Source organism: Haliotis rufescens, unplaced genomic scaffold, assembly GCF_023055435.1.
Source record: "Haliotis rufescens isolate VD_foot unplaced genomic scaffold, xgHalRufe1.0.p SCAF_17, whole genome shotgun sequence".
Classification (NCBI taxonomy): domain Eukaryota; kingdom Metazoa; phylum Mollusca; class Gastropoda; order Lepetellida; family Haliotidae; genus Haliotis; species Haliotis rufescens.
Window position 1 is genome coordinate 5438250 of NW_025963857.1, and position 15363 is coordinate 5453612.

The 15363-nt window shown below is 39.3% G+C and overlaps 1 protein-coding gene across 5 annotated transcripts in view; it reads right to left on the reverse strand.

The window, feature by feature from the left end:
- The window catches only part of LOC124142704 (interferon regulatory factor 6-like), a 49151-nt gene that overhangs the window by 21206 nt on the left and 12582 nt on the right, over positions 1-15363 (reverse strand). The window contains exons 2-3 of one of the 5 annotated variants that reach the window (XM_046511575.2): positions 11950-12017; positions 581-770 (exon numbers count right to left, since the gene is read on the reverse strand). In XM_046511575.2, the coding sequence (XP_046367531.1) occupies positions 581-766 (186 nt within the window). In that variant the 5' untranslated portion in view covers positions 767-770; positions 11950-12017. Of the gene's footprint in view, positions 1-580; positions 771-5454; positions 5487-11949; positions 12432-15363 lie in introns of those variants that run through there. The other 4 variants (XM_046511336.2, XM_046511421.2, XM_048397445.1 and 1 more) reach the window with 4 other exon arrangements.

A 15363-nucleotide genomic window follows, 5' to 3' on the forward strand; every position in this document is an offset into this window, starting at 1 on the left:
GGGCACCAAACTCAGACACAGTATACTAACTCCAAGTCGACCAGTCCTTGTCTTAACCCTTTAAATGCCGAGCATCCGGCAGGGTAACAACAAGTACTATAATCGTCTTATGGTATTACGCGGCCGTGAACCGAACCACCGACCTTCCGCTCCCCAGGCAGACGCTCTAACCACTAGACCACGGACGCCCCCAGGCTCAAGGAATACACAAGGTACGGTGGGTTGATAGTGATTCATATACACCTGATAATGATATTGACGGAATCGTACAATGGACAATGGATATTTCTGATGACTTGAGATTTCTTTTGTCGCTTTTATCTGAGTGAGGTAAGATAAAGTATTACTGAATGAGTAAGTGAAAGGGTTAGTGGGGCACAGAGGGAGAGGGGGCTATAGAGATAGAGGGGGAATGAGTATTTGACTCAAAGAGCGAGTGGCAAAACGCATTCCGGAGGAGATAGTTGAGTGAGTCAGAGACGGAATGTGTGTATGTGTCATTTGGATGCGGAATAACCGATGATAAAAATAAACTAAAAACCTTGCGGTTCGCATGTACTACATGAACATCAGCACCTACCTTGAATATGAGTGAGTCGCTCTCAGACCAGTCCTGTTTCCCCCCATGTTTCCAGGGGATCTTGAAGATGTACTGACCACGGTCAACCCACTCCAGGCCGGGGAAGTTACCGCTGTTGATCTTTGCCTCCAGCCACGGCCGAAGACGTTGTCGGTTCTGGGGCTCGTTCAGGTGTGACGACGACATCACTCTGAAGCAGTCATAGGACATCGTATACGTTAGATTACTATGTGTAATAGGGGCATATGATATCAAAGTGGTTATTTTGCGTTCTGCTCAGAGCGAGCGAGCGAGTATGGTTTTACGTCGCTTTTAGCAATATTCCAGCAATAACACTGCGGGGAACATCAGAAATGGGCTTCTCACATTGTACCCATGTGGGGAATCGAACCCGGTCCTTCGGCCTTTTCTATGGGGGTCCAAATAATACTATTTGGCAAGTTACTTAGGATCCCTTACACAATATATGTGAACTTTCATGGACAGTTTCTGAGTTACCATGAGGTGTTCAATACGTTTCTATGGTAACACCAAAGACAAATAAAATTGGAATATTTCCAAAAAGACACAACGTGATCACTTAAACACCACTGGTTTCAAATTTCATGAATTCATATCGTAATGGTTCCATAACCAAACGTGACGCGATGAGAGGCTTATCCGTATAGACCAGTATTACCTACGTGTATGTGTTAGCCTGCTAAACGATCACTTTCCAGTATTTGACCCATGAATGAGTCGCTGGGGGACGGGGCGGACAGGCCGGTGAAAAGATTATATAATTGATAAATAATTGATTGATGAATAAACAGAACACATAAATGAATGAATAAGGGCATCAGTTATTTCTTAAGCATTAAGTATTTACTCACATGGCATCAGTCACATTGAGTATTTGACCATTTTCTATGGGTATTGAATTTATTTGACTCCCTTGGATCCAGTCTATTGGCGATGATTAAACCAACGAAAAGACATTTTATGAAAAAGATTTCCATAAAAAATACTGTTTCTGGTAACTTCTAATTTTCTTCTGTTCACAAACTGCATCAAATGTGTCACATGTCGCATAAGCTCACAACAGAGGTACATATGTCAGTTGCAACAAGAAAACAGCGTCATCACTATACCCCGCCATGGGGCACATTAGAATTTTGTTTGTTCATATAGGAGTGAATATAAACTATAAAGCCTTAAGAAGAGACATGCACTTGGGCCGCTTTATGTCACCAAAAAAGAAGAAGATAAAATGTGAATTCACACAAAAGGCCCCTTCTCTGGAAAAACGTAACTCAGTCTTGATAAGTATATCTTGGATAAACTAACTTCAGTAGCACCCGCCACTCACGCAATTTTCAAGGTAGAAATGTTTGTTTGTTGTCCTCCTGCCATACGACTGTGGCCGACAAGCGAGTGTTGACCAGACAATCCAGTGACACTTTGGCGCGCTTACAGATACCAGTGATATTAAGGTGTCTTGTCAGAGTTTTGAAACGAACCAAGATATATATTTAACAATCATGGGCAAAAAATAAATAAATAATAACGTGTGTAAAATACATTTTTGCTCAAGAGACGTTTACACTGGTCACACCTCCTCTAGTCGTGTTGAGATATGCATTATTACTAGGTAAAGCACGCATTATTCGCTTATGTTTTTGCATGACAGATTCGGTCCCGTTTCCGCATTATTAGAGATATTTTCCATTCTGAAGTAACGCTTTTTGGTATAACCGCCCTGACACTCAGTGGCACTGCAAGGGATTTTTTTTTGTACCAAAAGCAACAAAAACATACTTCTTTATATTATTGTTTTCATGAAGTACAAGTGTGAAATTTAGTTGTACTGTTTGGGAAATCGAACTTGAATATATATATATACTATATATACATATATACCTCTACAAGTATATACTATATATACATATATACCTCTACAAGTATATACTATATATACATATGTACCTCTACAAGTAAATACTATATATACATATATACCTCTACAAGTATATACTATATATACATATATACCTCTACAAGTATATACTATATATACATATATACCTCTACAAGTATATACTATATATACATATATACCTCTACAAGTATATACTATATAATCATATGTACCTCTACAAGTATATACTATATATACATATATACTTCTACAAGTAAATACTATATATACATATATACCTCTACAAGTATATACTATATATACATATATACCTCTACAAGTATATACTATATATGCATATATACCTCTAAAAGTATATACTATATATACTTATGTACCTCTACAAGTATATACTATATATACATATGTACATCTACAAGTATATACTATACATACATATGTACCTCTACAAGTATATACTATATATACATATGTACCTCTACAAGTATATACTATATATACATAAATACCTCTACAAGTATATACTATGTATACATATATACCTCTACAAGTATATATTATATATAATTATGTACCTCTACAAGTATATACTATATATACATAAATACCTCTACAAGTATATACTATATATACATAAATACCTCTACAAGTATATACTATATATACATATATACCTCTACAAGTATATACTATATATACATATGTTCCTCTACAAGTATATACTATATATATATATATATGTACCTCTACAAGTATATACTATATATACATATATACCTCTACAAGTATATACTACATATACATATATACCTCTACAAGTATATACTACATATACATATATACTTCTACAAGTATATACTATATATATATAAATACCTCCTCTACAAGTATATACTACATATACATATGTACCTCTACAAGTATACCCTCTGTATACATACATGTACATGCCTCTACAAGTATATACTATATATACATATATACCTCTACAAGTATATACTATATATACATATGTACATCTACAAGTATATACTATATATACATATATACCTCTACAAGTATAAACTATATATACATATATACCTCTACAAGTATATAATATATATACATATGTACCTCTACAAGTATATACTATATATACATATATACCTCTACAAGTATATACTATATATACATAAATACCTCTACAAGTATACACTCTGTATACATATATACCTCTACAAGTATATACTATATATGCATATATACCTCTACAAGTATATACTATATATACATCTATACCTCTACAAGTATATAATATATATACATGTGTACCTCTACAAGTATATACTATATATACATATATACCTCAACAAGTATATACTATATATACATAAATACCTCTACAAGTATATACTATATATACATATATACCTCTGCAAGTATACACTCTATATACATATATACCTCTACAAGTATACACTCTATATACATATATACCTCTACAAGTATATAATATATATACATATGTACCTCTACAAGTATATCCTATATATACATATATACTTCTACAAGTATATACTATATATACATAAATACCTCTACAAATATATACTATATATACATATATACCTCTACAAGTATACACTCTATATACATATATACCTCTACAAGTAACCACTCTATATACATATATACCTCTACAAGTATATACTATATATACATAAATACCTCCTCTACAAGTATACACTCTATATGCATATGTACCTCTACAAGTATACACTCTGTATACATACATGCCTCTACAAGTATATACTATATAAACATATACACCTCTACAAGTATACACTCTTCATACATATACCCCCTCTACAAGTATACATTCTATATACATATATACCTCTACAAGTATATACTATATATACATAAATACCTCCTCTACAAGTATACACTCTACATACATATATACCTCCTCTACAAGTATACACTCTTCATATATATATTCCTCCTCTACAAGTATACACTCTACATACATATATACCTCCTCTACATGTATACACTCTTCATACATATACCCCCTCTACAAGTATACATTCTATATACATATATACCTCTACAAGTATATACTATATATACATTAATACCTCCTCTACAAGTTTACACTCTACATACATATATACCTCCTCTACAAGTATACACTCTTCATACATATATTCCTCCCTACAAGTATACTCTACATACATATATACCTCCTCTGCAAGTATACACTCTACATATATATATACCTCCTCTACAAGTATACACTCTTCATACAGATATACCTCCTCTACAAGTATACACTCTACATACATATATATATACCTCCTCTACAAGTATACACTCTTCATACAGATATACCTCCTCTACAAGTATACACTCTACATATATATATACCTCCTCTGCAAGTATACACTCTACATATATATATACCTCCTCTACAAGTATACACTCTTCATACAGATATACCTCCTCTACAAGTATACACTCTACATATATATATACCTCCTCTGCAAGTATACACTCTACATATATATATATATACCTCCTCTACAAGTATACACTCTTCATACAGATATACCTCCTCTACAAGTATACACTCTACATATATATATACCTCCTCTGCAAGTATACACTCTACATATATATATACCTCCTCTACAAGTATACGCTCTACATACATATGTTTGTGGGGATACTGGTCTACTATGAATATTTGTGTTTTACTTTCGATCAAAGCTACGCAACGACCTCGCCTTATATTCAAATGATGTGATAGCGTTACCTTTATCATCAAGGTAATATTTTTTTGTTTTCAAAAGATTTACTAGTCATTAGGAAGTCGTAAGAAATTACACACGCGCACAGACACACGCACGAACGCACACACTGACAATAAGCTTCATTTACAAACCAAATAAGGAAACGCACATCTACTCACAACTCCGTGTGACCCATTTAAGTGGACGTCGTGTATCGTTATGCGTCATGACTCCCGAAATAATATAATGACATTACAACCTGTGGCGGATACAATGCAGCTACACCACAATTCGTGATCACAAAGTCTGAAATAACACCAGGGACAGAATCAATAACAAAACGGTTAGGTGACACGCTTCCTTGTCACTGAAAGGCAAACGATCTTTGATTTTTTTTTTGTTTAACGCCGCACTCAGCAATATTCCAGCTATATGACGGCGGTCTGTAAATAATCGGGTCTGGACCAGACAATCCAGTGATTGACATCATGAGCATCGATCTACACAATTGGGATCGATGACATGCATCAACCAAGTCAACGAGCCTGACCACCCGATCCCGTTAGTCCCCTTTAACGACAAGAATAGTCCCCTTAAGGACAAGCATGGGTTGCTGAAGATCTATTTTACCCCGGATCTTCACGGGTCCACCACGTTGTTTTAGTGCTAATGTCCCGCATTGACCTTAGCACACATTTAGCGACTGAATGAATCGCCAAATCAATAATACCAAACTTTTATCAACAGGGGGGCACGGGTGGCCCAGTCGTCTTAGGCGCCGCGATTCGCTGTCCAGAGTTGCGTCCCTTGGGCACGCCAGAAACATATGATTGTGGGTTTGAATCTCGGTTCGCCCCGATTATGTTTCCAGGTTTGTCAGCATACCCGTGCTCGTGGGTTTCACCAAGGTGGTAAACGTCGGAGACCTGCATCACTTCGGGCTTTCCTCCCACATTAAGCTGACACGCCGCGAAACAAATGTAATACTGTTAAAAGAGGCGTTAAACCAAACTCACTCACTCATCCAAATTTATCAACAGAGTTGACGCCCTGTTAATTATCGGATAAGGAACAGGCATACGCCCAACCATTTGGGGAAGTACGATGACACGCAATCAGCCAAGTCGCCAGGTCTGAACATCCGATCCCTTGAAGGGTCTAACAACAAGCACGGGTTATATTTCTTATCAAATTAAACGACATCTACTTTGGTCCTTTATTTTCTGCAGTGTTTGATTTGTTGGATGGAGAGAAGCACAACGAGCTTCATGAATCACAATCAAATAGCCATACCAGGTGTTCGCGAAAACCTGAGCATATCCTGCTCCATCGATGCTACCCGTCACAAATACACGCAAATGCAAGTCAAGTGTTCACCGGAACATATGGTACAGGTCAAAATTGGGAACATCATTTTGGTCACCGATGCGACTCATTTGAAAATTGGGCGCACGGGTGGCCCAGTCGTCTAAGGCGCCGCGATTCGCTGTGATGAGTTGCGTCCCTTGGGCACGCCAGAAACCTATGATTGTGGGTTCGAATCCCGGTTCGCCCCAATTATGTTTCTAGGTTTGTCAGCACCATACCCGTGCTCGTGGGTTTCACCGAAGTGGTAAACGTCTGAGACCTGCATCACTTCGGGCTTTCCTCCCACATTAATCTGACACGCTGTGATATAACTGGAATAATGTTAAAAACGGCGTTAAACTCAACTCACTCACTCACTCACTCATTTGAAAATGTGATCAACTTGTCTATATATAACATTTTGAAAGCGTTACTGAGGCCTTGGACACAGTAACCCTGTTGAAACTGCCTTAGAGCAAGAGTCGTATGACGCTCTTTGAAATCTTCGTAGAAAGGGCATGCTCGATTGTACCTCAAAGTTATATGTCGACACATCAAAGTGAAATATAGTCAACTATGTAACATTGCAACATTCGTATAAATTGATCGATTGTTACATAACTAGCTCTAGCTGACTGTTGTATCATCCGCTTAGTCCGAGTTTCGAGCTTGAAGTGCACTTCGTTCCATTATCAACGTCATAAAATTTAAAAAAAATTAAATTCTCTAATGTTTTGATGTTGCAGTGTTTGATGTTGGGTTGTGGGAAGCACAACGCCCTTCTGGGATAAAAAAGCACCCGCCCCCCCCCCCCCCCCCCCCCCCAACACACACACACCCACACACCCACCCCAAACATGCATGTGCACCTGGGATGTAATCTTCCCCGGATTTCCCTCGTTGCATTGCCCAAACACTCGGTCTAAAGATATACAGATGTTATCAAAATCATAAGGCGTTTCGAACATCTCATGTATTAAAACACGTACTAGACACACCAGTGAGTTTAACTTAACTGCCGGGATAAAGAATGTCTTTGTTTGTTTGTTGTTTAACGCCGCACTCAGCAATATTCCAGCTATACGACGGCAGTCTGTAAAATAATCGAGTCTGAACCAAACAATCCAGTGATTGACATCATGAGCATCGATCCACGCAATTGAGATACGATGACATGCATCAAACAAGTCAGCGAGCCTGACCACCCGATCCCGTTAGTCGCCTCTTACGACGGGCATAGTCGCCTCTTACGGCAAGCATGGGTTGCTGAAGACCTATTCTACCCCGGATCTTCAAGGGTCGTAAAAGAGTGTATACACCCTAGTATGATGTAGCTAAAAATGAAACAAAAAAGAAAAGATTACTCGATGACACGGGTATCATAGAGTTGTGTTTTAGACCTTCAGTTTCAGTTTTTAGCCTTGTAGTTTTGAAAATGTCAATACATATTGGGTCAAATTCAATTTTCAAGTCTATACTTTCTTTGGCTCGGCAGTTTCCATCAAATAAATACTGTCGTTCAAGTAGCACGGCCTAGACTCCATTCAGATGGCAAGCGTTTAAAATTGATTGGTCTTCAAATAGAGGGTCCCACAAACATTAATATTGCATCAAATGACATTAAACAGACACTTCAATTGCTGTTATGATGCTGTAAGTGGGCTAGGGGAGAAGAGTGCCGGTGGCTTGACATGTAGGTCATGCGTGGGACAGGAAGTTTTTCAATCATACTGACGCGCTCTCCGAGAATAGCCTTCACAGATAACCCCTCACACCCGGAAAGAAGGCATTCCTGGGAAATAGCTGTTTAAATAATTAAGTCAAAATGATTTGATTAAAAGTACATAATAACAAGTTAGAAAAGTGTCGGAGACAAAAGCAAGGTCGCGAGGAATGATGAATGAAATCAAAGTCCATAGTCAAGCTCTTCAACGACTTCGAAGTTTTCCGTGTAGCAAGGTCACAATCATTACGTAATGAGGTTTTAGGAAATAAATAAATGTAATATAATACTAATATGGTAATTGTGGACATATTGGAAGCTTGTGCGCGTGATTCATAATATTTCATATGACAATAGAGTTCAAGCTAGGAAGTTAATAGTAAATGAATGTTGGTTAACGCCGCAGGCAGATCATCTAGCCCTTATTCAAAGTCTTGTTTCCACTCTTGCCACATCAAGCCCACTATCCTGTGCTAAGTATGATTGGACTATTAGATAGTCCAATCACAGAACGTTTCACAAAATCAACATCCACGACTGGTACACCTTCGTATGAAAGTGATTTACGGTTGCCTGTCATTGTTGACATGAATATGTCTTTTTCATCTTTTAACCCCCCCCCCCCCCCAACAATTGCCGATGTTTTTGTGTCAGGGTTATATCGCGGAAGTTTTCGTTATTTGGTCGACTAGGTCGTCGCCTTTGGTAGTCGCCATCTTTATGAAGCTATACGAGATAAGAACATCAGTCTGATTGGATATCGCGTTCTCATTACAAGGGGCACAACTCGTGATCTATTCGAGGTTGCGCCAAGGTCGAGCCAAGCAAAGTGGCCTTGATGTTGCCAGGGTAGAAACTAGGCTTTCATATAGGCTCGTGAACACGCTCGCCTCGGAAAGATGCAGTCAGATGTGACGCAAACCTGTAAATAAATCTGACCCGGCTAAACCAGTGTCAGACAGCATGGACAGCGCAATCAGTCACGTTACAAAGAATGACCACCGACACCCTATCAGTGGGATCTTATGACAAGCCCTCGGAACGTGTAACCTATACCGTCTCCTTACAAAGGAATCCAGTCAATACCAATCTAAATGAAGCGCATGTGTTTTATTGATTGGCATTAGTAATAACACTAGCAATCTAATGCCTATAAAACATAACGCTCGGAATTTTATGGATACGATGACGTCATAATGTGTGATGCGACGTTAAGTGCTTGTCACGACACAATAACGTTAACACCGGCAGCAATGGGTATATGAAATTGTCACAGATAAGAAAACTGTTTCAGCGAAAATAGATTTCAATAACTTGTTGACGTAATGGGTGAATTGATAATACACAAATCGCCAATGCCGATCACCATTGTTGACGTAAAGTGTAATGATGTCACAATAGGAGTGATGTCACAGGCTGGATGACGATTGACATCTTCCCGAGGCAAGAGAGTTAACTGACAATAAAAGTCCAGTTTCCACCCTTGCCGAACTAGGCTGGAATTACTGGACTCGATCGTAGCGCCACCAGTGGCTATTACCAGTTATGTCCCTTCTAAGCCTCTCCTATGGACCAATCAGATTCCACCTCTCGTATCACTTGCGTTTGCTTCACACAAAATGGTGGCGCCCAGTCAGGACGATCTGATCGATAATCAAGATCTATATTGTGATAAAACGGGCCTTACATCGCGAAATGCATCAAATCACGTGAGCACATTGATTAAAAACATGAAAGGATTTTGAAATACCTGCTGACAGCGAGTTGGCGGTGCACATGCTTGCAAATCCTGCAATCGATCGAAATCTGCACGACAGTTTACCAACCGGATTTCGATTTCGGTGCGCGATTTTGATTGGACTATGCATAAACTCGTTAGTCTAGCCAAAATGTAACTCCATAATCCCAGCCTAGTTCGGCAAGGGTGGAAACTGGACTTTTATAGTAAGTTAACTCTCTTGCCTCGGGAAGATGGATGATTGACGACTTGTCGCGATTGTAACATTCTCGACAAAACTCGATTCTGGATTCTAGAAACATTGTGAAATGAAGATTTTAAAGATATCACAGAGGCCACAGTGGTTGCGTGGCATAGACACTCATGTATGCCTAATAGTAAAGTGAGTGAGTGAGTATGGTTTTACGTCGTTTCTAGCCATATTCCAGCAATATCGCGGCGGGGGACACCAGAAATGGGCTTCACACACTGTACCCAAGTGGAGAATCGAACCCGGTCCTTTAGCGTGACGAGCGAACGCTTTAACCATTAGGCTACTCCACCGGCCGTATATACCTACTAGAAGTCAGACCGTCTGTAGCGGGTGGCGCGGAATGTCGGTGGTTCGATCCCCGGCCGCGTCATAACAAAAGACGTTAAAGAATGGTACTTGTTTCTACCCTGACATGCGCTCGGCAGTAAAGGCATAAAACAAGGACTGCTCGCCTAAGTAAGAGTTCATATTCTATGCCTGTGTGGGATATCCATTTTAAAAAAACTGCGGCGCGGTATCACAGTGGGCTATCACAAAAAAATAGATAACGGCATTAGCCCGGACTTATACAACTTATACAAGCAGTCTCTCTCTCAGTGTTTTCAAATAGTGTTGACCACAGTCAAAGTGTGTGAGTGAGTGAGGTTTTACGCCGCTTTTAGCAATATTCCAGCAATATCACGACGGATATCGGAGCCGTACCAATTTACACATGTCAGAGGGGTGACCACTTTGTAAACGGCATTGTTTGTTCATGACTACATGGGGTGTGAGGAAAATATTGACGATATCAAAAAGGCTTAATTCGCGAATATTTAATTGGTAATGAATGTTTGTGTCTCACAAAATGCAGTTTATGACAGACGAGGAAGAAGACATAAGTTCAACCAGAGCTGTCTGCAGACAGCCTCCACGGCTATAAGTGCACCATGGACGTGACTGTCAATTCCTTGTATCAGTTGAGCAATTTATTTGAAAACCAGTTGTGTTGAACACAGTAGTAGCTAAACACAAGACTCATAACTCAACGCCATCTCACTGCCGCAAATATTTAGTGTCTTATTTTAATTGTATAACACGATACAGAGAATATCGTGCTCAAGGGCGAATCCAGCATTTTAAAAAGGATGGGATCCAAAATATCAAAATCCTCTCTCATTGCAGAGATCCTCGTTTGGTTTTCCAAATCCCCCACCCCCTACTCCTTCTGGATCCACCCATGATGCTAATTATTCGACATTAAACGGCCATTTAGTACAAGAAGTGCTATATGTGTAAAACAAAACTAAATACACATACACATAGTTTGCATAAATATATTTCATGAACTTTAATGTTTTTTTGTGATACAATGTAATATGATCAGAGACAATATATATTAAAGAAAAAAAAAAAATTTCAACTAGTTTATATATACAGTACACTACGGTTATAACGAACTCAAAGGGACTACTAATTTTAGTTCGTTATAACCGTAATTCGTTATAAGCATATATACAGCATAACTACAGCAAATAGTCGGGACTAAAAAGTTAGTTCGTTATATCCGTCAGTTCGTTATAAGCGTGTTCGTTATAACCGTAGTTTACTGTATATTCATTTATACCACCTACCTGTGGTGAGAATAGTCGTACCCAAGATGCTGCCTGAGATCAGTGGGCGGGGGCGGGTGCTGCGGGTGCTGCGGGTACAGAGGGTGGTAAAACATGGGTGGCGTCGTCAACATGCTGACTCCAAACTCGATGAACAACAGAGACAAAAACCTTAGTATTATCCAACCTAACTCGCTAAATATAAACGCGGGTATCCTCGGGTCTAGCTCCACTGTCAATATATACGCCACTGGCTACGTGCGGACCACGCCTCTCCCCCGCAAAATGAAGTGTACTTCCCCGCCCCTAAGTGTTCAATGGGGCTGTCCCGATCGGACAATTCAAGCCAGGCACGCCGCAGTTTCCCCTTCTTGACAAATGTAACTGCGCTCTCGGTTTCGATTCCTCGGAAATGAAAGCATTCTGAGTCAAGGCAGGTGTCAGCACAACATGAGATCGTTTGAGAAGCTACTGAAACATAGCTTTCCATCGCATGTTCACGTTGGGGCTTTGTGGTATACCTTATATGTTCAGACTGTGAAGCACGGGTTGTCTGAACAAAGGATATCCTACACTCCACGATGAGTGCGAGCGTGTACTCATTATTGATAAAGATGTTCCATATATTCGGTAGATTAAATTTAGATCAAATTTGAATAGAATAGATAATTAATTTATTAATTTTCATTTGATTGATTATTATGCATGGGGGCAAGAAATATCTTTCCGCTAAATTAAGGTCAGTTATATATGTATATTTACCAATTGAATCAGCTCGTGATTTCGAGTCACGCGATACACAAATACTTCCTCCAGTGGGGGTTTAAAGGGGGTGGGGTGGGTATTTGGAAGAGGAGGGATAAACTTTATTTCCGGGAGCAAGATAAAATGGACAGATATCAATTGTAGGTCGTCACATCAAGCACGTTTGATTCGAGTAGTTTGTTACATGATTGTTCTAATGGAACGTTTTTTGACGAAACGATCAGAATGAGTGGCTGAGTGTAGTGAGGTGGATGAGCGTCGTTTGAACAGTATTCACGTTTTATCACGACGTGTCAGCTTAATGTGGGAGGAAAACCCGAAGTGATGCATATCTCAGTCGTTAACCAGAACCTACGAGCGCGAGTATTGTGCCAGAAACCAAGAAACCAAATCGGGTCGAACTGGAATTCGAACCCACAATCATAGGTTCCGGGCGTGCCCAAGGGACACAATTCTGCACAGCGGCGTCTCAGACGATTGGGCCCCCCGTGCCCCCCGATAGGATCACATATGAGCTGCACATTGGTTTAGGTAGTAAATCTATCCCATAGCAAACATCATCAAACGACAAAATAATGATAGCATGAAAGCATAGCCGCCATCAGAACTTATTTTTTGCATAATTGTCAACGGGTTAGCACAGTAGTAAGAGTGAGTGAGTAAGTGAGTGAGTATGGTTTCACGCCGCTTTTAGCAATATTCCAGCAATATCACGGCGGGGGACACCAGAAATGGGCTTCACACATTGCACCGATGTCGGGAATCGAACCCGGGTCTTCGGCGTGACGAGCGAACGCTTTAACCACTAGGCTACCCGACCGCCCCACAGTGGTAAGAGTGTGGGATGGTCAGACCTTTGAGTTCGATTCTCCTCATGGATAAGTGTGTGCGTCCCATCGTGACGTGGCTGTAACATTGCTAATAGCGGTGTAAAACACTAGCCAATCACGCATGTAGAGTACTGAGGTGTTTATTCAATCTATATGTATAGTTTGGTTTCCTAATGATCAGTTTTTGGGTAAATTCGAAATTGACTGCATCAGTCAGAATTATGTCACATAGAGTCCCACCAATTTGTGTTGCTCATGGGGCACTGACTGAGACGTGAGCTAAGGATATACAGAGTCGCGTCCCTTAGGCCTGCCCATCTTCCCGAGTCAAGGGAGTTAACTGACTAAAAGTCCAGTTTCCACCCTTCCCGAACTAGGCTGGAATTATAGAGCCATATTTTGGCTAGACTAAAAAGTCAATGCATAGTCCAATCAAAATTGAGTAACGAGCAAATAATGATCCTTGTTATATCCGAGCTCAATGATTGTCCAAACGTGTCCCCATTACTCATACTATGCACCAAGTAAAACAACATGGATCAAGGGCCGTAACTCTGTAAAATAATTTACAGGACCAATTTTCGAAATTAGTATTAACAAGTATCTCGTAGGTAAGCATGGAAACTTCTATTACTGTAACTTTAGTAGTTTCTGAGTCCCAATTGCAGACACTATGCTCTTTGTTGAAAGCACGGAGCAAGGGCCATAGCTATGTAAAAAAAATGATATACAGGACCAATTTTCGAAATCAGTCTTGACAAGTATCTCTTAGATGAGCATTCGAACTTTCATTCAAGTTACTTCAGTTGTTTCTGAGAAAACGTCTCCACATTGAACACACTACGCACCAAGTAATATAACATGGGTCGTAACTCCGTAAAATAATAATTTACGGGATCAGTTTTCGAAATCAGTCTTGACAAGTATCTCTTAGATGAGCATTCGAACTTTCATTCAAGTTACTTCAGTAGTTTCTGAGAGAAACAATTTCCCCATTCCACACAGTATGCACTAAGTTGAAAATCACGGGAAGAGGGGCCATAACTCTGAAAAAATGTATTTAAGATCATGACCAGTAATATCAGTGTGTAACATTTCATTTCTCTAACTTAAAAAGTTTTTAAAAAGAACTGACACAGAACCTAGATTTTCGAAACGATCTTAGCTAAGATAAAAAAACTTACGTTCAAAGATAAGATATCTTAAGGTAAACCTGTCGCAGATCGTTCAGAGCTACGATACCTATCGTAACTCTGACAGAGAACTCATTTGTGTTAGAGATCGAAAAAGCGGGTGTTTCCCAATGACGGCTCCAGATAAAGGCAGTATCGGCGTATGTACGGATGAAAATATATTTAAATACAATTTTGAAAACGTATCAGATACCCATCACAGCATACATATACGGTCTAACATACATTTATAGACGCATTTCCCCCCAAATATATTCTTATTTTAAGCAGGGTATTTTCTTCGTAAAGAGCACACTTTATTTTCCTAAAAACACAGCTGTATAAAGGGGGTGTGCATTATACACGCCATAATAAATTTTGATGGGTTTTTTCTAGAACGCAAAGATATTACCGGGAGCACGTGAGACCGGATATACCATGTCAAACAATCTGTACTGAAGTACGCAAATGAATCACGTAATTACACTGTCTGGTTACAAAAAGTATTCATTGTATATCTGGACTTATGTTTGTAACCTATTATATTAAACAAAAATTCAATATTGTTTTCATTAATTTCGGCAAAATCGTGCGTGAAATGATCGGTAGATCGCTCAGCAACTACGGTCAGATTACCGTTACTGACGCCTTGAAACGAACTTTGATAC